The 18660-nt window shown below is 41.3% G+C and overlaps 1 protein-coding gene across 1 annotated transcript; it reads right to left on the reverse strand.

Moving 5' to 3' along the window:
* Positions 1-15993: 15993 nt before the first annotated feature.
* LOC149174314 (uncharacterized) lies at positions 15994-16635 on the reverse strand. The gene has a single exon (XM_089420798.1). It carries the CDS (start codon positions 16633-16635, stop codon positions 15994-15996), a length of 642 nt encoding a protein of 213 aa, XP_089276924.1.
* Between the last annotated feature and the right edge of the window lie 2025 nt (positions 16636-18660).

The following is an 18660-nucleotide window of genomic DNA, read 5'->3' on the forward strand; positions in this document are numbered from 1 at the left end:
ACTAAGGGAAGTTGTTGGACAAGGACTTGGAACTAGTCCCAATGATTACTACATCTTTCTTCAAAACCGGGGACAATCTTAAGGAAAGTCTGACTATCATGCATGGAAGATGACTTTGGATTTGATTTTGGAAGAGAATGATGCCATGGACTATGTCAAAGGAAGAATAACTGAGCCTCCCTCAAATGCATCCGTTGTTGTTCAAACAAAGTACAAGAAAGGTGAGGTAAAAGTTGAGAAGATTATTGTTAATTCCATTCATAAGCCTTTGGTTGCATATATTTCTGATTTGGAAACATCTAAGGAGATGTATGAAAAGCTGGTTGGGATGTTCAAAGTGAACAATGCAAATCGAATCCTCTTTCTCAAGAACAAGCTGAAAGATATCAAGATGGATAGAGGAGAATCCATCCAGTCCTACTTCATGAGGATCACCGAGATCAAGAATGATCTCCTTTCTATTGGTGAAATCACTCGTGACTGAGAACTCTCTCTTATTGCCCTTGGGGGCCTTACAAAAGATTGGGATGTGTTCAACATTATCATTCTCAACAATGATAGGATTCTGGGATTTGATGAACTATTGGTCAGATGCACTCAAGAACAAATAATAATGATGGAAAGAGACAAACCCTCAAAATGGAAACAATATTATTACCTTCTTCGCTCATTCTAAGAGAAGGAACAAAGTTGGACCAAGGAATCAAGGACAAGGGTTCAAGTTGGGATTGAAAGAAGGAAGAAAAGGAAGGTGCTTCAATTGTAATAGGTTTGGTCACTTCGCTAGAGAGTGTCCTCACAAGAAGGATACTCCAAGAGATGATGATGATAATAACAACAACTTCAAGGGAAATGGCAATCAAAGGAACAATAGGTTCAATAACAAAGGAAAGAGGAATGCTCCTGCTACTCGAAATAGAGGTGGTCGTCCTCCCAAGAAGTCGAGAAACTCCAAGTATGAAGTTAATGTTGGTGTAAAGCAAAAATAATTGTATCTTATTTCTGCCCTCTCCACCGCCACTCCTCTAGATACATTGGACCATTAGTTGATTGATAGTGGTGCCTCAAGGCACTTCACTGGGTACAAGGAAGCCTCTTTAACTTGGTTGAAAAGAAGACTAATATGGAGATTATACTTGGAGATAATGCCACTTACCCATGAAAGGAGTCAAGACCATTACTCTTCACTTAAATCTAGGTCAAACCCTTCACCTACAAGAAGTGTTATATGTACCTGACTTGAAAAAGAACTTGGTTTCTATTTCTACGATGGAAGACAAAGGTTTTAAGGTGTCATTCATTGATGGGAAGGTTTGTCTTTGGCAAAGGAATCCAAGAGATGCATTCACTCTAGGATTTAGGGTTGAAGGTCTCTATCAGGTTGGAGGAAGTCTGTTGGGAGCAATGATTTGTGACACCTCTCTTCAATACGAATTATGGCACCGAAGATTTGCTTGTCATCATTTTAAAGCCTTACCCGATGTAAGGAAGATGGTCACAGGGATGCCTGAGTTCAACTTGAATCATGAAGGTGTTTGTCAGGGATTTGAAGCTGGAAAACATATAAGGGGACCATTCCCCTCAAGTGAGACTCAAACCACTTATATTCTTCAATTGGTCCATTCTGACCTATCAGGTATGTTCCCCATGACATCTTTGGGTGGATATTTGTATTATGCTATTTTTTGGATGACTTCTCTCGCAAGGCATGGATCTATTTCTTAAAGAAGAAGAAGAACGAAGTATTCAAATGGTTTCTCTCCTTCAAAGCCTTTATCAATAATTAAATAGGGAATAAGATCAAAATATTGAGGACTGATAATGGGACCAAATATGAGTCTAATGAATTCAAAGATTATTGTAGAGAAGTTGGCATTAAGAGGGAGAATACCACTGCATATACTCTTGAACAAAAGGGTGTTTCCGAAAGTAAGAATCGTACTATCATTGAAGCCACCTGGGCTATGCTTCATGATCAAGGTCTTTCCAAAGTTCTTATGGGGAGAAGTTGCCAACAACATTGTGTATGTCCAAAACTGATGCCCACATCAAGCTTTGGACTTCAAGACACTCGAAGCAGTATTCACTGGTAAGAAACATGATGTTTCTCATTTTAGAATTTTTGGTTGTCCCGTATAATTTCATGTGACGAAAGAGAAAATAAACAAACTAGATGCTTATGGGAAGAAAGGAACGTTTGTGTGCTAGAGTGAAACTTCGAAGACATATAGAATCTAAGTGCCTAGTCAAAGGGAAGTTGAATTAAGTCACAATGTCACTTTTGATGAAGATTTTACACTTAGAAAGATCTAAGATCTTCCTATTCCTAGGAAGGACAATGATGATGACGATGTAGTAAAGAGGGATGAACCTCCATCCGATGAACCAATGGCTCATGTTGAAGGTCTGATGGATCTTATTGATCCACCTCCTAGTGATCCCTCTACTACAGGGAAGAGGCCTTTGTGGCTCAAAGGTACTCTTGAAGATGTTGAGAAACATATTGTTCTGAGGGGGACATTTCGTGAAACCAAGAAGCTGGATAGGTACCAAGGGTACTTATTTTCCATGAGTATCGTTGTACAATTTGAGCCGTGTACATTTGAAGAAGATGTGAAGCAAAAGGTTTGGAAGGATGTGATGAACGAAGAGTATGAGTCAATCATGAAGAATGATGTATGGGATGTGGTTTCTAGACCCAAGGATAAGTCCGCGGTCACTTCGAAATGGCTCTACAAGATCAAACATGGAGCCGATGGGAGTGTTGAGAAATTCAAGGCCAGATTTGTAGCTAGAGGATTCTCTAAAAAAGGAGTAGACTATGATGAGATATTTGCACCAGTTGCCTGATATACCACCATCTGTTTAATCATAGCCCTTGTTGCCTCACAAGGATGGAATCTTCATTAGATGGATGTCAAAACTGCCTTCTTGCATGGTTTGCTCAAGGAGGAAGAATATGTGGAACAACCCAAGGGGTTGGAGGTTCAAGATCGTGAGACACATGTATGAAGGTTGAAGAATTCCCTTTATGGGTTGAAACAAGCTCCTAGGGCTTGGTATGAGAGAATTGATAGTTATCTTATGAAGCTGGGATTTACAAGAAGCGATGTTGACCTAAACCTATACTTCAAGGTTAGAAAGGACATACCTCTCATTCTGGTCCTTTATGTGGATGATCTCTTTGTGACAAGTAATGACCCTCTCATTCATCAATGCAAGAGGGAGTTGGCTTCCAAGTTCGAGATGAAGGAACTAGGACTGATGCATTATTTCCTAGGGTTGGAGGTATGGCAAAAGGCAGGTGAGATTTTCCTTTATCAAGGAAAATATATTGTGAAGCTACTTGAGATATGTGGGATGGTGGACTACAAGTTCGTGACTACTCCGATGGAGCTCAACTTCAAGAAGTTATGTGGAAGTGTTGTTGGGCCCGAATTGGTGAACCTTATCGAGTATCGTCAACTTGTGGGAGCATTGATGTTCTTGGTCAACTCTCGTCCTAACATATGCTTCATCGTGAACACATTGAGTCAATATATGGTCGAGCCTCATCACATTCATTAGATTGTTGCCAATAATCTTTTGAGATATCTTTGGGGCACAATCCAATATGGACAGAGATACATTGTCAAGGATTTGAGGCTTCATGGATATACAAATGTTGATTGGTCTGGCAACGTGGTGGATCTTAAGAGCATGTATGGGTGTTGCTTCTCTTTGTGGTATGCTTCTATATCTTGGATGAGAAAGAAGCAGAAATTAGTTGCACTACGCACCATCGATGCCAAATACATTGCTACGAGTATGGCCTGTTGTGAAGCAATTTGGTTGAGGAAGCTCTTCAGTGAGCGATTTGAGCACGTGCTAGATACCACTGTGATCTTCTGAAACAACTAGAGTGGAATTCGTCTTTCACAGAATCTCGTGTTCCATGACTGCTCCAAGCAAATTGATATCAAGTACCACTTTATCTGAGATATGGTACAACAGGGAGTATTTAGGCTCCAACGCATTAGGATAGATGAACAAGTTGTAGAAATTCTCAGGAAGCCTCTAGGGAAGGTAAAATTCTTAACCTTCCGAGAGACGTTGAGTCGTGGAATGACCCTCTTATGAGGGTCGCGTATGAGTTGGACACAGAGCTTTGGGAGCTCTTCGGGGCGTGGGGTACTTCTTGGAGCTAGCTATGAGAGACCATAGGGTGAGTGGTTCACCTTCCCCTAGTGGTGCGCTAGATACAGGGTGAGTGGTTCACCTTCCCTTGTGATACCCCATTATGGTTGACATGTGTGTAGGGTGAGTGGTTCACCTTCCCCTGCCCGGACACATATATGTAGGGTGAGTGGTTCACCTTCCCCTACTGTTGACATATGCATAAGATGAGTGGTACACCTTCTCTTATGGCATATGAGCAGGATGAGTGGTTCACCTTCTCCTACTGATGCCCCATAGAGTCTAGGACTCATGGGAAGTACCTCTCATTTAGCCAATGAGTTGGAAAAATATGGTTAGGGACCATATCACTGCCGATGGACGCATCGTGTACTGTCATACTCCCTATGACTAGGATGCATGGTGTTCAACAACTTGATATGGGATCAAGGACTGACTTTAGTCAGTGGAGAGTGGCATGATACACTCTTGATCACTTCTTCTTCATTATTTCTTCATGGTTCAGCAGGGAAAAGTAGTGATGGCACGATGGTTTAGGATGACAGGTTGGCATGATGATGGATTGGCAGGTGGAATTCTCCCTAGTTGAGAGGGAGTGTTAAAATTGGCAACTATGGCAAAATTCCACCTTAGGACAACTCATATGATGAAGATGATTATTGCATTGGATTCCTCTTTCGGAGAGGTACAACTTTGATATAAATATCATCTCATTCTAACAAGCATAAATGGAATTATGAATTTATTCTTCTTACCGAAAAATTGTCAAGGTCGGCCTCAATCAAATGTAGGCTCATGAAGCCCAATGGATGTGTCTCTTCACCCTCAACGAAGTGTATAAATAGAGGTGACCTTTACCTCACTCGGACAATCACTCATCATACATCACATCATATCTCTCTTCTCTATTTGGTTCTTACAACTATTGGAGGCAGATTTTCTTCTTTGCATGTGTGGCAGGAGGCCGAGTTTTTCTTGGGTAAAATAGGTCGAAGTTTCAGGGCATTGACCAGGGGTGATTTGACTAGTGTCAACCTTGATTTTTGGGCCATAATTCTGATTTTTCTACGCCTCATTTGTTGGCACAGAAATCGAGGAGTTTGGGATAGGTTGACTAGCGTTGACTTCAGATTGGGACAGGTTCACTAGTCAACAGAATCAATCGTGCCCCATGGAACAGATCATACAAGTGTATCGGGACTCAGGCCATTTAGGAACTTTAAACAAAATAGGATTCATAAAGTTGCGATTGTTGATTTCCTTTGGCCCGTTATGCCTTAGCCCCCGGGCTTAGGTGAAAACTACATGGCAGAAACCTGGGGACTCAAGGCCTAAGCCTTAGGAGCTAAAAGCCTTTTGTTGGAACGGGGGCCGATTCCTTGATACATTGCATTGTAACAAGTCCGAAAGCATAATACGTGGGACCATACTACATATGTGCCTGGGGCCCATTTCTAATATCGGAGCTCGGGTATCGAGAACCACTAATCTTTGCTTCCGGTTGCACCATCCCAAAACTTGTGATTGTGATATGCGATGTGGTTTGGTCCACGTGGGAAGAGGATGAGGGCCAATGTGAAGGCTTTAACGCATAAAAACCTTTAATAACTTCTCTGCCCAATCATTTGATTGATACATAAAGTGCACATAATAATGCGACCTGCCTTATGCCACATGTCCCCCTCGCTTCGGGCCTACAATATCAATGTTCAACGGTTTCATGACACTGTATCTGTTCATAGCCTTTGAAAATGCTGATCATTGATCTACGATAAAACTCTGAATGCGATCGCCGATATGGGGATGATGTCATCCTTTTCCACATGTTGCCCTGTGAGTGGTGACACGTGTCACCCTATTTTGGCCCTTATGACACCTTAAATGCCAAATCTGCATGCCACGTGTCCTCCATACCACCATGTCATGTTGACATCAGCTGCCATGTGTCACTCTCGGGACAAATCCTGTGCTGCCACATGGCCCTACTAGAGGAGAGAGAAAGAGCCAACCTACCTTTGGTTTTTCGCTGAGTTTCTTTGTTAATCGCAATTGGCCCTTCCCTGGTGATTTACACTATAGACTCAAGTCCCGACACTTTTGATGTTATTGACGTTCGGCGGTTTTCATGACATTGTATATGTTCGTAGCCTTTGAAAATGTCGATCATCGATTTGTGATACAGCTCTGAGTGAGATCGCAATATCGGCGATCGCTGGAACCTCCGATATGCAATTTACACCAAACCTCTAAAATTTGCGATTTGTGATATCGGCGATCGCTGATCGCTAATCTCACTGCCCTCCCCTACTACTGCTAGGAACTCTGATTGCGATTTGCGATGAGCCTTACCCTTGGTCTTTTTCTCTTGGTTTTTTGGGCTTTCAAAGGGTAGCTTCAATCTGCTCTAACTTCTGATCCAAAAGTCCATTTTTGGACTTCCCATATCGTCGAAAAGATTATTCTAAGCACTATCCAGTGGAGATTGTCTGATTTAGCATTGAGAGCTTCTATGACTTGGAAGATGGTTGCAAACTTCTCGTTTCTTTGGTCCTCTTTGTACAACTAGAACTCTGTTTTCAGAAGGTGAAAACAAGAAGTAAGAAAAATTACTCAACTAAACAAATGACAAGCCATAACTTTGGGGTCGAGAGGCCCACCTTCAAATATGATTTCATAACATATGGGCGAGGGACCACATGGCTGGCTCAGGTGGGAAAGAAAATGGCACATCGAGCTATATGGGGGCCGCAAGGGGCTGCCGACTGAGGACCATCTAGGAGAAAAAAAATTCTCCTATGCATACTACCACAGGTGGTGGGTAATAATACCCTTTTCCCTTAAAGATCTTAGGTCTAGGGCATTCCTTATCAAGGAATATCTCTAATCCCTAGGTCTAGGATTCCTCTCAAGCCTTCCTTAGAGAGCCCCACACTTATCTTCTTGGTACCCACCATTTTGTGGGTAATATCCCTAGGAGAAAAAAGTTCTCCAAGATGGTCCTCAGTTGATAGTTAGCAGCCCCTTACAGCCACAACTAGCTCATTATGCCATTTCTCCGCCACCTAAGCCAGCCTTGTGGTCCCTCACCCATATCCCACGATCGATGTTTGAAGATGGGCCTCCCGAACCTAAAGGTATGCCTTGTCATTTGGTAATTGGGTATTGTAGTTTGCTTGTCATGGACACATATCAACATGGATTAACGGGGGAATTCGGCAGAAAGAATGGACTAGGTTTGTGCTCTTGTCCCGTAGACCTCTTTTGGGTGTTAACCTTGGATTCTAGTCCCGTGGGATTTCTTTTATGGACCCTTTGGCTTTCAGGATGGTATTACATAGGAAACCCTGATTATGGTTGTGTGGTCTCATTCCCCTCTCATCACGACCTTGATTTTATGGGTCTAATCCAAGCATGTGCGATCATGAGATATTGTGAAATCATGTTGCCCCATGTTTTTCATATATTATATGTGTAGGTAATAAGTCTACGATAACCAAGAGATTGTTGGAGTTCTTATGACCTCCCATTCGAGTAGTAGCTTCATCCACATATTCGAGAGATCATGTCCCAGTTGGAGCCAGATGTTACCCACCATATTATGCATAATATCCCTAGGACAAAAACTTTCTCCAAGATGGTCCTCAACTGACAACACCTTGCAACCACCAACTAGCTCGTTGTGTCATTTCTCCGCCACCCGAGCCAGCCATGTGGTCTCTCACCCATCTTCCATGATTGTATGTTTGAAGATGGGCCTCCCGAACCTAAAGGTATGCCTTGTCATTTGGTAATTGAGTATCTTAGTTTGCTTATCATGGACACTTATGGGCATGGATTAATGGGGGGATTTAGCGGAAATAATGGGCTAGGTCTGTGCTCTTGTCCCCTAAACCCCTTTTGGATGTTAACCTTGGAATCTAGTCCCATGTGATCTCTTTTATTGACCCTTTGGCTTTAGGGATGGTATTACATGGGAAACCCTGATTATGGTTGTGTGGTCCCACTCCCCCATCCATATATATTACTCCCCTTCCACTCATTATAACCCCATTCATCACTTCACCCACCTGGGTCCACAGTTCTCCACTGGGTCCACACAGGGTTAGCTTCCCCCTTCCCCTTCCCCACACCTTGGTTCGGGCTTGGAATGATGCCCCAAAGGTTGATGCAGCTGAAAAGAAAAGTAAAAGCATAATTGGCCACATTCAACGGGAAATTGTACCACAAAATGAAAAATATGGTCGGGAAAAACACATTTAGCACGTCGGAAAAAAGCTAATACATGAGCTCTACCCCATTATCATGGCCATCACCCTGGTTGTTATAAGCCCTAGATGAACCTCCTTATCATTTAGGAACCCATGATTGTCCCAACCCCTTGTGGGCAATGAACCGCCCTACCTTAAAGGGGGTATCCATTATTATATCTCACTCATCATGCTCTTACCCCTTGAGCCTGGAGCAGTTAGTTAAGGAAAAATCATAAAAGGAGAAGGTGGAAAAATCAAGGTCGGGGCACCTCATGTACCACATTTTCTCCCTCCTATAGATTATATACCCAAATGTGGGCTTCGCTTTTACTAGCTACCCTTGTACCCCAACATCTAATCCAAGGCTTCCCCTTTTCATTCTCTACTCCATTCATATCTTTGTCACATGCAACCACCTTTTAAAGGATGTACCTTGGACATATTATCCCCTTCGGAAGTAGAAACCACCTAATGGGATACTTGGTTAACCCCATTTGGAGCTTGGAGACATTAGCACATGCCAAAGCCCATTATGGAAGGGCATACCATTATGAAGTCCCCACCTGTTGTCCATGACTTGTAAGCTCTTTTACTCAATTTCCTTAATGACTTTTTGTTCTGGAAGGCTAGGGGATGCATTGGATCTTACGTAGGATTGTAGATGGTCTCTATCTAGGGTTTGGTCTACCTATACGGTGTCCTAACCCTCTAGAGGGCTACATTGGCACATGTAGGGTGTGTGTTGAGAGCCATGCGCCTCGACAACAGTAGACAACACTCCATAGATCCCCATATATGTTCAGAAAGTGCTCAAGATTCACCTATTGGACGAGGAAGATGCACCCAATTCACCTTTGCCTAGCCATACCCACAGTTGTAACATGCACTTAGCAGATGACCCAGGACTTGTATGTTGATGTGGCATCACTTACACCATCATCTGAGCCCTTACAGATGGAGTACAGGCATCTTCGACTCATTTGGAGACCCATGAGGTCACTTGTGTGCCCTCACAACCATTAGTAGCACCACAGGTTTATTATGTGGAGAACATGGGGCCAAACCCTTGTCCATTACTTTTGGAAGTCCAATTCATCATTTTGGCACTTATGGACTTCATCAGGCCTCTTAGAGAGCCCAACAACATGCATTATTAATTATTTGACCCCTTGGGAGGCTTATTATTTTGTTTATGAGCTAGTTTGGTGGGCTTGTCACCAAAAGATAGTTATTTGCACATTATTTTAGTTGATGGGCTAATGTAGGCTCAAATTAGGTGGTTTTAACTCCTAGTAATTGTATAAATAAGAGAGACATGAATTCATTTTGTATCATCACTTGGACTGGATCATTCTCTCTCTTGAGAATTTCGCACTTTTTTCTTGGAGGACGAATCAGATCATGGATGAATTTTGATGTTTGGATTGGACTTTCTTGCCTTGGAGTTTCTTTATTGGCAAATAAGTTGATGGTTGGATATGTTCTCTTACATGTAAGTACACACATTTAATGTTATACTTGTTTTACTTTGTCACATGCATTAGAATGGGATTTTAGCTATATTAGGGCTAATTGTTGCATTGCATAATTGCGAAATTGTGGAATTATTGTTGTTATATAGCATCTCTTAATGTATGGGCAATGTACGTTGAATGAAATCTCCCAAGGATAATTCTACCATTGAATTTATCTTGACAAGCCATTTCTTTTTGCAAAGTGAAGTATAAAGCTTTAAGGTCACTTATGCTTGCCCTAAAGGCCAAGTCCTTGAGGCCTTATTGATCAAGAAACAAAGTCCTTTCTCATCATTCCCCTAGACTCCAATTTCCCCAAGGGATTAGGCATTGGTCTACCAATAGGAGGCCACTCAAAGAACCATGTTTCTTCACCTTTCCCTTTCATTCTAGTTCTAGCCACACTGGCTACCTAGGGCATCACTTTCCCGATAAAGTAGCCATAGAAAAAGTTCAATCTCCTAGCCTCTATTGTGTTGGTATGTCCTCAAGGTCTCCTCCAAATTTGAAGAAATTCTGACAGTGGGATTGTGAGATATCCCAAGCCCTAGCTTTGAGATCAAACTTTGGCCTGGTGTTTCCTAGGCTAGTACCTCAAAGGATCAAGCTGAAACCTCCAAGCGAGAACTCTTGTTTTGATCCTTCCCCCTTCCTTGTCTAGGTTAAGATCATCGTTGATTGCGATACTCCCTCCCCTTAACCTACGTTGGGTCCACTTGGTCCTGTGCGATCCCATACCTTTGAAAAGTCAATTCTTCAAGAACCACTACATAAACCAAGTCCAATAATGATTTTAGGGATTGGGAAACTCCTTTACAAGGCATATCCCTTTAACCTAGCCCTAAATTATTCACCTCCTTCTAGAAATATTTTCACCTTACTTGAAGAGCAAGCAAGCTCCATTCTTAACCACATTCTAGGAAAAAGGTCATTAAGGTCACTTCCCATTCTTTTGTTGATTCATCCTTCCCAAGTGACTTTCTATATACTGGGTATCCTTCCATTGGTGAAAGTTCATAAAGAGTAGGGAGTCTTAGCTGAGGTGACAGTGGGCTAAGTCTCCAATGTTGTCATTGATCTAGCAGTTGTCCCTTTAGGAGTCCCTTTTAGGCCCCCTACTAGTTTGAGCGGTAACACTTCTAACACAAGCAAGCCCATAATTTGAGTCTCTCCTCTGAATGGGCTCTCGAAATCACTACCTAGTCCAACATTGATTTACCATTCATAGTGATTTCCCTCATATTGGGACTCCTCCCTTGGCGAAAGTCCATAAAGAGCAAGGGACATCAAATGAGGTGACAGCGGGTCGTTGCCCCATTATTGCCACTTCGTCTATTAGTTGCCCCTTTGGAATCCCTCCTAAGACCCCTGCTAGATTGAGTGGTAACAAGATAATCATCCTTCAACTCCAAGTTGAAGAGCTTGATTATTAATTGAACTACCTCCTATTGTGAGTGAGTCATATAAGTCTTTCAACTTCTTCAATGCATCAAAAGCATTATTAATTAGAATAATATGGTGACTCAACTCTTCACTTACATAAGCAATAATCAAGGCATATGCCTTGTTGTTCTTGTTCTCCCAGATGTCGAGCTCTGTATCTAATGTGGGCTTAGCAAGCAAAGTGACACCTTCTTCTTCGCAAACACCTTTCCATAGGTCATTGAAGATAACTATGTGCCTGATCTTTCTTGACCATTCATGGTAATTTTATTTTCCAATCAATACCACACCAACAATGGGGATGAGAGAATTCATCCTTATATGTAAACTCACTGCAAAAGATTCTCAAACTTAGTTCACCTAAGCAATTAGGATTGAAAATGGATGCCTCTCAGTGTGCAACACATTATAAACGATAACTTGTCCCTTTGAAAAAATTCAATTCATGAGAAACAATAAGCATTTATAACTTCAAAGTATAAATGACCTCAGCGACAACACAGAGAGGCAATAAGCATATACTCACACACCCAAGGGTTTGCTAAACTCTCCAAAGTTGTTGTTGTTTGTGTTGTTGGTAAATGGAGATGGAGATATCTCTAACTTGAATACCCCCACCCCACATCAACACTAGTTCATGCAATTGTTTTCACGGGTTTCCCAATTGGACTAGCGGAAGAGTGTCCCTTGAACCCCGATGTGACAATGAATCAACGTTAGACAAAATTGATTTCTTGCTAATCGAAATCACTCCTCGTCTTGATGTGTTACCGGTTAGTTCAAACATGAATAGTGGAAAAAGTGTTGATTGCGAGAGTTCTACTCTGAGAATAAATGCTTATGATGATGTCTCAGGCTCAAAGACATTATGCCTTCATACAAGAGAAAATATATTATGCCCACAATATTGGAGAAACGACATTATGCTCATAGTCATGGAGACGATATCGCAGGATCATTACCATTGTAAGAGAAATCCATTACGCTCATGAAACCAATTGTGACAGGATTCGTTACCATGTTAACAAAGGAAGCCTTGGAGTGAAACACCACAAATTGACCCAACATTCAGTGTTATTGTCGAAGTCGAATAGTTGCGGATGTTGAGAAATCAAGCATGAATGTTTGTAAGTCACATGAGTAGACAAGCATCAATGTTGACAGAGTGGCAAGGTGTCAGTGGCAGAAAGGAGTTACACTATCGAACAAAAAACCTAACCGCACAAGTGCATCGTGAGGGATTGAACAAGCTTGTATGGGTGTTTCTGCTGAGGCGAGGAATCAACAAAGGGACAAGTTAAACAATGAGCAGAAGGAAGAGGAGTTACAAGGGAAGAGGAATGCCAATTTCAGGACCTGTTCTCTAAAACCATGTCAAGCTAGGATGGTAACTCCCGAAGGATTTTATTCCATTAAGATGAATGTCATATATACAACTAGAATGGTGATCCTTGGGATTCACATTCCAGGGTCTTTTCCTATTCCAATTTTCTATTTACATAAGTTAGCTCAATCCCGTAGGGTTAGATGTCTAACAAAGGTACCTCTCCAACTAAGAGGGAGTGTTGACGTTTGTAGCTCAAGCAAGTAATTTTGTATGGGACTAAGTGTCTAAGCATGTAGAAGTCACCCAAGATCTCCTTAGAAAACTTGATCTAGAGTGAGCAATTTGTTATGTAACTTAGCCTAAGTCTAACAAAAAGCACATAATTATTATGTTGGCTACTTGAGCTAAAATAAACTTAGGAAAAATAAAGTAAATCACTTTAGTGAATATGGTTTAATCTCAGCCCTTGATTTCAAGTGAGGCGAGATCTAATATCATTAGTCAATCACTTATTAGGGTTAAGGATTTAGCTCAATGTAAATGTATAAAAGAAAGGCTAGAGAGAAGGAGAAGACATAATACAACAACAAAAGATCGAGAGAGGCTTCTCAGTGAGTGTGTTGGCTCGGAGGAAGGGGCAACAAGGAGATTCAAGGAGGCTTGATCACCCGGATCACATCAAGTGTTGTATGTAATTCCTCATTTGGGCCATTTTCCCAGGAAGGTAGGCCAAATAAGTTCAGAGCTTAATTACGAACTTGGATTGGGCAAACTTTGTACCATTTTGTTGATTGAGATTGGTAATCTTTTCTTTCTGCTACTTTTTTGTGTTAGGAATCTAGTTGTGCATTTAAATCAGTGGATTAACTTTTCTGCTAGGAATTTAAATGTTGGATGCTAGGTTTACATAAAGTTAACATCAACATGTAGAATGATGTACACCCTTGGATATATCTTTATACATCTTGTCCTATCTTACGCCAACAAGAGAGTCTTTGTGAAATGACTAATGTCTTTAGCACTATAAAATAAAAAGCTCACTTGCAATGTGTCAAGTTTCTACATAAAATCACCCTCAAGTAGACAATCTTTGTATTCCTTTGATTCCACATCCATTTGACTTCCTCAAGAATTCGATGATGTTGTTGGAGTCCTTGTCAACAAGGCACAGAGTACTGAACTCTTCACGTTCAATCAAGGTTTGAAGTGTTGTAATCAGTGATCCAAATAGGAAATCAACTACTTGATTTTGTGTTCCTTTCTTATACTTGATCACTAAATTAAAATAACTATAAATCGATGACCAATTGGAGGCACATCAATGTTCTTGCTTGTGGTTAGCATGGACGACAAGTAGAGTCATTGGTGCTTTACCACCTTTATAATCTTTTGCCTCTCTTTATCATATCTTGGGGACTTGATCAATGCATCAAAATATATCTCCAAGTAAAATAACAATTGTATGCATTGTTGGGTGACTAGGGCTTCATGGCATATCTCAATGCAATGAGTCTACTTTAAATGGTAGGTTGAAGTCACATAGTGCAAGCACTGATGCATTGCACATTCGCCTATTTAATGTGTAAAAGAATTGCTACTATCTATTGGTCCAATTAAATTCTTTATTTCCTTTTTTTAAGGTGTTCAAGAGTAACATTGTTGGAAAATTTAAGGTGGTAGCTTATTAAATCAATTTTCCTTAACCTTAATACTTGCTTGTGAACTTAGTTATCCTTTCCGTGTTATTTGCTTAGATATTTTCATCAAACAAATATCAAGAACAAAAATAGCAACAACACAGATGACAGAAATTAAGCTCTCAGCCAGGGAAAAACCCCTGCAAGGGGAAAACCCATAAAACTCTTCTCTTCTTATAGAATCTGCTTTCAGTGAGACAAAAAGACCCAAACCCTAGACCAAGTCCTTCTCCAAGTACCAGGTCAACCCTTCAAACAAGTCCTTCATTGATCTAGCACCAACTAGCTTCAATTGGCAACTTTGACCTACCAGCTTCAACACTGCAACATCGATCCTGCAGCAGTTGCATGAAAACCCCAAGACAGCTCTTCCTGCAATCCTCCTTTGATGAAAGCGATTCCTCCCAAGGTCAATAAAGTCCAAACATAATACTTGCTCTTCCTGAAACTTGATGTTGCACCTACAACTTGAATCCGCAATTTCGGCCTTTCTAGGACGCTGCAAAAACCCTATATTTCGCACATGTGAGAGAGATAGAGCCCAAAAACAAAGAATTTGCTTCCTTCTTGGACTTCTCTAGCCTTTTAGACCTTCGCTCTTCCTTTACTACTTCTCCCAGCTACAGATTGAACTTCTTGTGAGATTGAACTTCTTGGTGAGTGAGTCACAAATGAGGTTGAACTTGTCATTTATATAGCATTTCCAAGGGGTCAAATTCCCTCCTTTAGGATGACTTGAAGCTATTGGGGACAACTTGTACTTTTGGAGTTTCTAGGACTTTCTAGACTAAAAAATAATTCTTTTTCCTGTTACATTTTGCCCGGAAGGGTCTTATAAATATGATGTTGCCTCCTTTGACTCATGATAATAAATCCTAAGATCTAACAAACCCTAGAAGCATGAAGAGCATGCTTTTACCTAGAAGACCATCAATAAAGAGTGTGAAACCCATGCTTTAAAATAATAACCTTTTCCTTTTCTTATTTTATTTGTTACATAGGATAAATATTTTTTTCCCCTAGGAAAAAGTCGTAATTTTATTCATATTGATAAAATTACATTTTGTAGATGCTTGAAGCATATGCATATGGCTGTTCCTGTGATGACAGGCAGCAAACAGAAATAAAACACAAAAGGTCAAAAACTGTTCCTGTAAATACAGGAATACAACAGAAATGTTAAAGTTGTGTCTACAGGCCTATATTTTCCTTCCTTTTTTCTTTTCTACTTTGCGCCATACTCCCGCGTTGGGAGTGGGGGCAATTAAGGCAAGCTGGTTTTCCCCTGTATACACTGATTGTTCTTTGTCCGAGTCAGATCCTTCGGGGCTGTGTGCTCTTTTGGCTCCGCTTATTTCCAGCTGTAGATCTTGCTGCCGTTCCAAGTTGTTTGGCTCCAATTTGGGTTCTTCGTTGTTTTCCTCCATCGCTTTGTCCTGTGTTCCTTGTAAATCTGTGGGTTCCGTGTTCAGTGCTTCCTCCTCCAGTGGTTCTGTATGCTGCCAGCCCTTTGGTTTCTTCTGTTGTTTCTTGTTTCCTTTAGGTTCCTTACTGGACAGAGGACATGCATATTGTAGGTGCCCTGTCTACATGCAGCTGCGACATCTGAATGCCGTGTTCTCGTAATCAAGTTGTTGTGTCCACAATGAATTGTTAAAGTTTAGTGTGATGTGATCTGGAAGCCCTTGGCTTAGATCCACCTCGACACATATTCTGGCATATGTGAAGATTCCCCGGTTGGCTCTGTCCTCATCTATTTTAAGATGTTTTCCTAAGGAATTCCCAATGGCTGTTAATGCCTTCCGATGCCAGAAGTGCAACGGGAGGTTATGAAGCCTTACCCAAACTGGCATTGTCGATACAACCATTTTGTTAGCATCAAAGTCCGAGAACCAGGGGGTGATAAAGAGGCCAGCATTGCCCCAAAACCAAGGCCCTTGGTTGATGATACTGTCTCGTTCCAGTTCTGTGTTGAATCTGACTATGAAGAAACCCTTAGGGCATAGATATATTTCACACTTGGGTGACCATGAAGAAAAAACCCATTGATGCAGTGCATCAGCTTTGGGCCAGTAACCATTGAATCTGCAAATAACGGCATTTTGCATTAAATCCGTGTACAGATCTGTTACCTCAGGCAGTGATACAGTGAGCATGGGTGATTCTGGCCTCTGTTCCACGATATAGGGCCCTGGAAGCTCTGCTGTGGGTGCTGGTTTGTGTTGCATTGGATCTTTCCCTTTGACTGCATCACGGAAAGAACCTGTGTTTTATGAGGTAGTTCCCTTGCATCCGCCTTGAAGTCTCAAGTTGAGGATGATGGTTGAATCATTAGCAACTCCATAATGCTGTAGGGTGTGTAGATCCTGCAAGCAATGTCCTGAGAATAATAGGTTTTGGTATGATATCGGAATGCCCAGTTTATTCTGGATCTGTTTTTTTACTTCCAGAACCTCCATGCCTTCCTTGGATTGAACACAATAGTGTTTGTCGTCTACCGATCTGATGAATATTTTCAGATCTGTCGGATCTGCCTTAACCAAGCTCTTATTTGTCTGTTTATTGTCCGGATCTGGTGGATCGATGGCGGATCTGGGGTTTGCATACCCGCCTTCCGCGTTGATGGGCTTTCTTTCTGCTTCTGGATACATCCGTGGTGGTTCCAATGGCAGCCGTGATAGATCTGGGGCACCCGCGCTCATTACCGTCCGGAAATCTGCCTCCGAGGATCGATCCGCCGTAGTTGGAAGCCAGATCCGTGGCGCTGTGACCGATTTGTAGATCTGAACCTTGCACTCACTGTTCCTACGGCGTTATGCACTGAGCCGGCGGCGTTGTAGGTTACGTTGGCTCTGACTGTCCAGATCTCTTCGAGCCGCAGGGCCGCAGCCATAACCGCTTTCGGCCATAACAAAACTCCTTCGTTCAGCGAAACAATCGGTGGCTGCCTGGGTTCTAAGATCTGCCATTTGTATGCAGCCTTCAGTCTTTCTTCGCGATCTGTAAGGGCTGGAAGCAGGCCCTTCGAGCCCCGGTAGCCTGCGTTTCTGGTGCGACCTTGCAGCGCCATTCGAAACCCTCGTATTGCCGCAGAGCTCACCGTTCGCAAGTATCCTGCAGTAATTTGTTTTATCTACATAGGATAAATATTGAAATGAGTACAACAACAATTATGAAATCCAAAACTAGTTACATTTTCAACAAGCATAATGTCAAGTATTGCAATTCCGAAGGAAAATTGATCATCCATAGGTAACTTAGCAACCATGTTGGAGAGGCTGGTGTATGCCATTGACTATGAACCACATATTCTCTACATCAATGTGAACCCCATATTCTTTGATTATGTAGCCCTGATAGAGAATCCAATTCGTGGAAAATGAACTCTTCATCAATATCACTTGAAGCTCATGTTTCCTTGATTCCATCATCACAAATTCGAACCTGTTATAGATGGCTTTGTCCATGTCTTTTTGTATATCAATATGACATCAAGATAGACAATGAAAGACATCCATATAAGGCTTGAGCATACCATACATAAACCTCCTAAATTTAGTCAATAGGTTGGCGGGTTTTGCATAGAATCACCATCCATTCATACCGCCCTTTTGAGTAATAAAGGCTATCTCCCATGCATCCTCATTCTTCAATAAAGCCTGCAGATATAGTAACTCCAAGTCAAAATTGGAGAAATATGTTGTTCTACGTAGCTAGAAGATAAAACCTTCAATTAGTTGAGAAAACTGTAGATGTCTATGGGTCCAATTAGGTTCTGCATTCCCATCTCTTAATGTATTTAAAAGTAATGTCATGTCAAAGTAATGTGAGATAAACTTTTAGAAGCACTGGTGGCAACAAATTTGTAATGGGTTATAAGCAGACCAGTAACCACCATAACCAGGGTATTAGAGGTATAGAATTAAAATAAAACCCCAGAATCTACTACCCCGCGTTCATCAAGGTTGCATGTCTAACAAGGACATAGAGTCAAAAATCTGGTACAAGCCTATAAGCACATTCTCTACTACCTCAAGAAAAATAGAAAAATAATTTTAAATTCAATATCTTAACACACAAAGGCCCATAATTTTAAATTCAATATCTTAACACACAAAGGCCCACACGGTGTAGCTCAATTTGCAATTGCCTTGGTATGAAGTAATATGTAAAGCATGAGATTCAAAGTTCAAATCCGCATGGGTTAGACTATATATATATATATATATATATTAACACACAAAAAAAACTTG

Source organism: Pinus tabuliformis, chromosome 4_1, assembly GCF_031772625.1.
Source record: "Pinus tabuliformis cultivar Carrire ecotype Pingquan chromosome 4_1, CPIR1, whole genome shotgun sequence".
Classification (NCBI taxonomy): domain Eukaryota; kingdom Viridiplantae; phylum Streptophyta; class Pinopsida; order Pinales; family Pinaceae; genus Pinus; species Pinus tabuliformis.

Coding starts and splice junctions, on each gene's coding strand:
- LOC149174314 (XM_089420798.1), bottom strand. CDS start 16,635: ATGCAACACAAACCAGCACCCACAGCAGAGCTTCCAGGGCCCTATATC.